Raw genomic sequence first — 7,343 nt, forward strand, 5'->3', positions numbered from 1 at the left:
TTTGTAGACATCATCCCTTGTTTCCTTGGTTTGTATTTTCTGTTCACCCATGGCTGCTATAATCACATCCACATCTCGCTGGGTAAACTGCAAACTTGTTTTTATCTCCTGTATTTCTCTGGTCATGTCGTCGAGTCTCTTGTTATTTGTCTCCATAAGTAGTTGCACAAAACCTTTGAAGTTGTCTTGTTGTTGGCTCAACAGTGCGGTGTACATCTGCTTCTGCTGACTCAACATCTCTGTTACTTGCGCCGCTGAAATATAATCCCCTTCTGCTTCAACATCCTTGTTCGCTTCTGATTTATTAGCTCTTTTCCCTCTTGGAGGCATTTTAATAGTTGTAGAATTTGTTCAAAGACTTGAAAATGTAGAAGATGTGAAAAATCGTAGAACAGACAAGAGGAGCAGTAAAGACGTCTGCTCTCGCTTGCAACCCGGGTTATGCAGGCTGTCAGACACATACAATTCAACAAAACAGTAGCTGCCATGTAAAAACTATCTTTTCAGCATTTTAGATTTGGTTGACAACCTTATTAAAATACCACAATAAAGAATCATTTGTTGAGGTTTGTATGTCTCTGCAGCCTTGGTCAGACAGAGTAACATTCACACTCTGACAAGCCTCTTTCTTCTGGGGACCCGACACAGTAGACTCAACAAACACCATTCAATAATGTTAGTGAAATAGCTGAGTGTGAGTGAAAGTAATGGCATTTTCTAGTTCTGAGGAAGTGACACATTGTCTTCATCTGTCCACTCACGCGGTCTGCTCTTGACGGACTGTCTTTGGGATGGTCGACCACGAAAATGTGCTGGGACTGGTTAATGTTGCAAAAGAGAAGACATGTCAGTCTTGGGAATAACACTGACTTGCATGCATGCCTTCTTGGGAGTAGGTTTTGCACACATAGGGATGTTTAAGGACACTCACACGACTCTCACAAAACATACAGAAGTAAATTTACCTGTAGAGTACACAGCAGCGCTGGTCGCAGTTGGTGAGTATCCGCCATTGGACTGTTCTGTGTGCTCATACTCAACGGATGGTCTGGGTTTGGGTGTGTATTTACGCCTTGGGCGATTCTGAGCGTCATTCACCCTGCACACAATAGAGCATCAGCTGCTACTTGACATTCATCACTTGTAATCAAATGGGAAAGAGAAAAAATGGTAAGGATGAATCATCTCTATTCACGAACATACAAGAAGCTTGTCGTCTTCCACAAACAGTCATGGTTGCTGACCTTTCTCTCACTTTTTCAGAAAGCTCCTCCAGGACCTGCGAGGCCTGTCTGTGGTACTGCAGCAGAGACTCCACAAGAGATGACAGCTGACTCACCTGCTCCACCTACATGTGCATAAAAACTATTTTAGGCTGAGACCAAACACAGAAATGGCTCTGGTCCCTCAGTGAATTCTTTCCTGGTTAACTGCATTCCCACCTGTCCTCAGTCCCCTTTGTTTATCATTATAGTATGGTCTGCCGCAAAAGCTCTGAAACACCTCGTTAGGGCAGATACAATACAGTGTGAAAACAGTAAATGCTAAACAAAACAGGTTTGACAAGCTCACATTACTGGAGGTCACTTTGTGTGTGTGTGTGTGTATGTGTGTGTGTGGGGCGGGGGCGGGGGGTTGGTCAGCTGACACATGTTGTCTATAAAGATGTTGACAAGTGTTCTGCAAGTGTGAGCAGCAGGCAACATGCACATTTCTAATTCATGAAGTCACAAAGATATACTAGCCAGAAAAATGTTAGCACATATCCTGCAGGCACATTAACAACAATTGCTGAGGTAGTTTGTCTTCCATGTTTTCATCTAGCTCTAATGTTGTTTATTCAAACATCTGCTTCAGCCTTAAAGGCTGCATCTGCAATAACTGCATCTGATTCGTCACAGTTCGTCAACATACTGAAGACAGTTTTTAACTTAACTTGTGTCTCACAGTCTTGGCAAACACAGGATATCTTGGCCACCATGAGGTTTTCACAGCTGGCCCTTAATCTTACAGCCTGAAGTACTGCTACAGCTTGGCTCCCGAGAGAAAACTAGACAGTCTTATTAAACTTTTGCCTTCTGTGAAATCTACTAATCATTCCCAGCATTTAATAAAGTTATGCAGAATTTGCACCGGCATTAATTGAATCAGATGGGAAATTTATTTGTTTAGACTCATTGCGGCACCAAAAACTCAAATTATATATATTATATAGTTGTGTCTTTAGTTTTCAATATGTACGCTGCTTTCTGTGTATGTTTCACCTTGCACAATGACAAGGACAATTTCCCTAACATTAATGCAGAGGCATGTTTCATGTATATATATGAAACAATATAAGGTAAGTAATATAACAAGGGTTATATTACTTACCTGAATATTAGTAAAAATCTTTATTAACAATCACAAGTTTACCAGCAGTTGTCAATCTACACCAGGTAAACCGATACTGTTACAAAAACAAGTCCAGCAGGTTTCAGTGGGCCTTTATCAGTGCAAAGTCAATCAAGTTTAGTCTACATGCTACTCACATCTGTTTCCAGCAGGTTGTGCATAGAGCTCTCAGCCATCTCTTTGGACTCGTGGAACTTCTCCAGGGCCTGTCTGATCTCTTCATCTTGGATTTTACCTTGACGTTTCTTTTTATAATCATAGTCCAGACGGCGGCCCTCCAGTTTCTTCAGGTGGTACTGTAGGGGAGAAAGAGTGACAATAGGGTGAAACTGTGAAAGGTCTGGGGGCATGAGGTTTCAGACTTATACTATTATATGAATATCAAAGTATTTTCACTTGTTTATGAATCTGCTATTATGCATCTGGACTGTAATAGTCTTTCAATCAAACCACTGCTGCTCATTAGTCAACGCTTGACATGTATGTGCAGAAGCATTCAACCTCTTTGATTCTACCTGAATGTCTTTGATATCCTTTTCAGCGACTGCCTGCAGTGGGTCAATAAAGTTCTGCTTCACATCAATATCCAGAGAGTCCTTGACCTCTGCCAGCCTTTTCATTGTTTCCCCTATGTCTATAAGAGCCCCACCTGCAGAAGACATACATGCATTAAACAAATCAGCTTTAGGGAGTGTGGGACACTGTGAGACATGCTAATAATAAACAATTTACTCTTTAGTAGGGAAGGCTAAAACAAGAACAATTACATGTGAATTCATGGACACCTCCTAGACAAATAATCTCACACCCACACTACCATATTCTGATCTCTACTCGCTCCATGGTTTCCCCCAACATACACAATTAGGTCCATATCTCTTCTACTCTAGTCATTCTCTAACTGACTCCACAGTGCTTACCGAAGTTGGTGTCCTCTCCCATATCCCGTCCATACTTGGTCATACACTCCCCCAGGAGGCCCTCAGGCTGGGGGTAGCCTGGACTGTTCACCTGTCCACGGATTTTGGACACAGTATTGAGCATGGACAGCTTCGCTCTTGACGTTGGGTTGGGCTGGAGGTACTCTGATGTTTTATTGAGGACTTCCAAAACAGCTTTGCTGGTAATATCAGCTCTCTGATGATACAAGTTAGTGAGAGGCATTAATTAAAAGAAAATACTGAGCTGTATGCCTTTGACACTCACTATTTATATTTGTGAAAGAAACCTGGGTAAAACTGTTCCACAGTACAACACATGAAATGTTCTTACTCAATGAATGACCTATGGGTATAATCTGCAAATGCAAGTAGTACCCTTTCAAGATCCTTGAAGTCTTCATCCAATTTGGTTCCCTCTGCACCTCCAACCTTCTCACTCATCATCTGTAACCACAAAACACACATAATAATGAAGCTGACTGAACCCAACATGTTTACTGCTCCTCATGAAGGATTACTTACACAATTACACTTTTTTTTGTGCTCTAGCTTCACAAACTTGACATCCTGTACTTGGTCAGTTTATATTGACACCATTATAAATATGTTTGTTATGCATCTTCTCTTTTCCACTTATCCAACCCCACAGCCAGACCAGATCTGATTTTCTGGAGCTGAGAGGGGATCAGAGGCTCAAAGTCACTTCCACAAGGCAGGACCCTGTTGTCAAATAGGGCTTATTAAAACCTCCACGTTGTCTGTTACCAAACTTTAATAAATATGTAACATCTTGCAGCATTTTCTTCTTTCCAGGCCTGGTTAACACATTCTCCAACTCCTCAACTCTTCATGAGGGAATGAGTTCTGCAAACTAGACTTTTGCCTCAGTCCTTAAGGAATTTTACAAAAGGGTTGTCCTTTTTTTCCATCAGTTCAATACTCGCACTGCAGTTTCCTACACCACAACCACATCCATGGATACTTACTAAACACATATGCTAACATCATTTTTGCTCTCATGCACACATGGCACATACATTCTCCATTTCTCATCCAGAGCAAAACAATCTATATAATCTATCTCTCTTGTGCACTTGTCTGGCAGGCCAAACAACTCTCAGTGTGTGTGTGTGTGTGTGTGTGTGTGCATGCTTTCGTATTTGATTCAACTCTGTGCAGCTGTCTGCATCACATTGCACACAAAACTATGACCAGATGGATCAATCTATCTCTCTAGTTTGTAGACCAGAGCGTAAGAAACACTCAGTGGCTCTGAAAATGCCCTACGCTCTTGTTGCCAACTGGTACATGGGATATAATTAACCCCACACGTTCCCTAATTAATGAGTCTAATATTCAGCACTTTAACTGCAAATAATGAATCTCTTGGCACCAGATATGAAAATGTGGCCTATTGAAGTATACAACTAATAATCCTGCTCATCCCTAGGTATGCAATATATGGACTTTTTTTATGAGGTTTTAGCAATATAGTATTTAGTCATAAATTAGTCATGACATTTGTTTCTTAAACTCCCTGAAAGCTACAGATTCATAACATTTGACACAGGAGGCAGATTTGGTAAAAGGTTGTTCTGAAGGTGAAGTATCTGTGTCTAGACTTGCTGATCAATGACAAAAAAAAAGATGCATAACATGATTTGGACTAAAACAATGGTGCACAGTGATAAAACACTATGTGCATAATGCATGCATTCTTATCAGCTTACTACTGCTACTGTTTAATCACTGATTTAATTAAGTATTTTTAAGGTGGTAACACATGAACCCTACTGGGGAACATACTTACACAGTTGATTATCTTCTTCAGTCCTGTTTTCTTGAACTGCCTGTATGGCCAGATGCAACACTAATTGGCCAGGCTCATGCTTAGAGAGCAGGATGTTCATTATAGGTCCTCTGTGTTTCCAGCAATACTGTTTGTCCTAGTAGTTAAGATGTGTAGTAGAGCTGGGCAGTACCACTGTACTGTGGTCTTTGTAACCCACCTGCACTGCTTAGGTTTTCCAAATGCCAGTATGGAATATAGTAAGATCTCTGTACATTCATTTGTGTGTGTGCTTTTTGTTTGTTTGTTTGTTTTGTATTGTCAACATACTAATCAGATGTGTTCACTGGTTTACTGAAGAACTAGAAGCTGGTTTGGGCAGAGTATTCACATAAGTAGAATTCCTTACCCATGATACACACCCACTGAGCAAGGAACTGTCACATATCACAAAAGTCAGAGAAAGGACCAGTGTAAACCCACAGGCCATGTCTAGCTGAACTTTTCACTGCCTAAAAAGTCAACAGTGCTATTTCAAGACTATCATTTGAAAATTGGAAGCACAAAACAAATCTGCCTGAAGAAATCCAACAATGCTGACATGACAATTTAGTGACATTGCATCAAGTCACTGGCGTTTGTTTTGCATGCATGATGCATTTATCACACAAAGTATAGCAAGAAACTTACATACTATACATTCTTAAGACACGTGTTCTGTAAACTATAATGCAAAAGGTTAGAGATAATCAACATGCGCGTCACTTAAGCAAGAAGGTGTTAGCAAACAGCTGAGTGACTAATGAGGAAAACACGCCATCAGATTACCTACTTGGCGTGAGATACACAACAGTTAAAGTTACATACACATATTATGGAAGCAAAGAGTAATAGCTAACCTGACTGTTAGATCAAATTTAACTGAAACGTCAATGACTTTAACTTCCTGATTAACTCTACACTGACGTTAGCTAATTTAATCTGAAGTTGATTTAACGCTATGCCTACCTGTGAGCGACAACACTCAGCTGTTGGGTTTATTAAAGATATAACTAGCAGTATATTATAAACAAGGTGAACATATAACGTTCTAACATTAACCAAGAACCAATGTTTTATCGTTACAACATTTTCCACTTAAAGCTAGCGCAATTAAGAACAAGAATGTTAGCCAGTTAGCTAAGCAGCTAATTTCAAAGAAGTTTACCTGCGTTGCTTTGTAAATTTGCTTCTTAAGCCCTGCGACCGACATTTTGTGCCTTCAGTGTTGTCTTCTGGACCTCGACGGGAGAAATGTCTTTTAAAATAGCCGATGTTAAGTTTGTAGTTTACAGCATAAACATCAGTCGACCTACTCGTCCTCAAACTTTACTCCGTAGATGTAAAACTTGCTAGGCAACCGCAGTTTCCTGGCTCAGCTTCATGTGGGAGGAGGCCCCGTCCTGGTGGACAAAGTGGGTCAAAACACACACACACGTTTGTATTGCCAGTGTTTGTGAGGACATCCACGCACAAATCATGCATCCAAACATCCTTCTTTCTCTGCAGACTGACACAATGAATAGCTCTCTAATCACTTTGGCTTTATCTCAGCCAGACATCTAACAGTCCTGCAATAAATTGTCCCTTCGTGTAGGCGATAGGCTACTGTTCAATTTTTTGTTTTACTGCAGCCCTGTTAAATTAGACTGCATTAGTGTTTGCCAGGTGCACTTCCTTTTGGTTGACAGTAAACAAATACTGTTTGAGAACTCTCCAAAAAGGCTTTTAAATAGACCATAGGTTAAGGTCAAATTCTATGGTGAAGAAGGAACTTCCAGGATCATGTTAATAAAAATATAATGTATGATAGATAACAGTGAAAAGCAGCAAATGCTCATACTGGAGAAGCTAAATCCATAAAATGGTTAGTTTGTGTTTGCTGATAAATGACTTAATTGATTATTAAAATTACTGCCAATTACGTTTTTGTCAATAGGTCGTTGCAGTTCTAAGTTAAAGGCATGAAAGAAATACAATATGCACAGTATTACATGAGATCAGTGATTTTAGTCTGTCTGATTAGTCAACACTATGCAAAAATCCATTATCATGTACTATATAATCAACATGAAAACAATATTCAGGTTCAAAGAAGAGACAATGAACTACTTCAAAAAAAAAAAAAAAAAAAAACCATTTATTACATTTTTAAAACCACATATAATGAATCCCATTGG

General features: G+C 39.9%; 1 protein-coding gene across 2 annotated transcripts in view; it reads right to left on the bottom strand.

Moving 5' to 3' along the window:
• LOC109969375 (endophilin-A2-like) overlaps nt 1-6,722 on the bottom strand; it is a 19,655-nt gene extending 12,933 nt beyond the window's left edge. The window contains exons 1-8 of one of the 2 annotated variants that reach the window (XM_020616211.1): nt 6,332-6,722; nt 3,711-3,779; nt 3,315-3,531; nt 2,910-3,043; nt 2,532-2,690; nt 1,245-1,348; nt 966-1,099; nt 762-818 (exon numbers count right to left, since the gene is read on the bottom strand). In XM_020616211.1, the coding sequence (XP_020471867.1) occupies nt 762-818; nt 966-1,099; nt 1,245-1,348; nt 2,532-2,690; nt 2,910-3,043; nt 3,315-3,531; nt 3,711-3,779; nt 6,332-6,376 (919 nt within the window). In that variant the 5' untranslated portion in view covers nt 6,377-6,722. The remainder of the gene's footprint in view (nt 1-761; nt 819-965; nt 1,100-1,244; nt 1,349-2,531; nt 2,691-2,909; nt 3,044-3,314; nt 3,532-3,710; nt 3,780-6,331) is intronic. The other variant, XM_020616212.1, reaches the window with a different exon arrangement.
• Nucleotides 6,723-7,343: the final 621 nt, after the last annotated feature.

This window comes from Monopterus albus, unplaced genomic scaffold (assembly GCF_001952655.1).
Source record: "Monopterus albus unplaced genomic scaffold, M_albus_1.0 scaffold172.1, whole genome shotgun sequence".
In the NCBI taxonomy this organism is placed as follows: domain Eukaryota; kingdom Metazoa; phylum Chordata; class Actinopteri; order Synbranchiformes; family Synbranchidae; genus Monopterus; species Monopterus albus.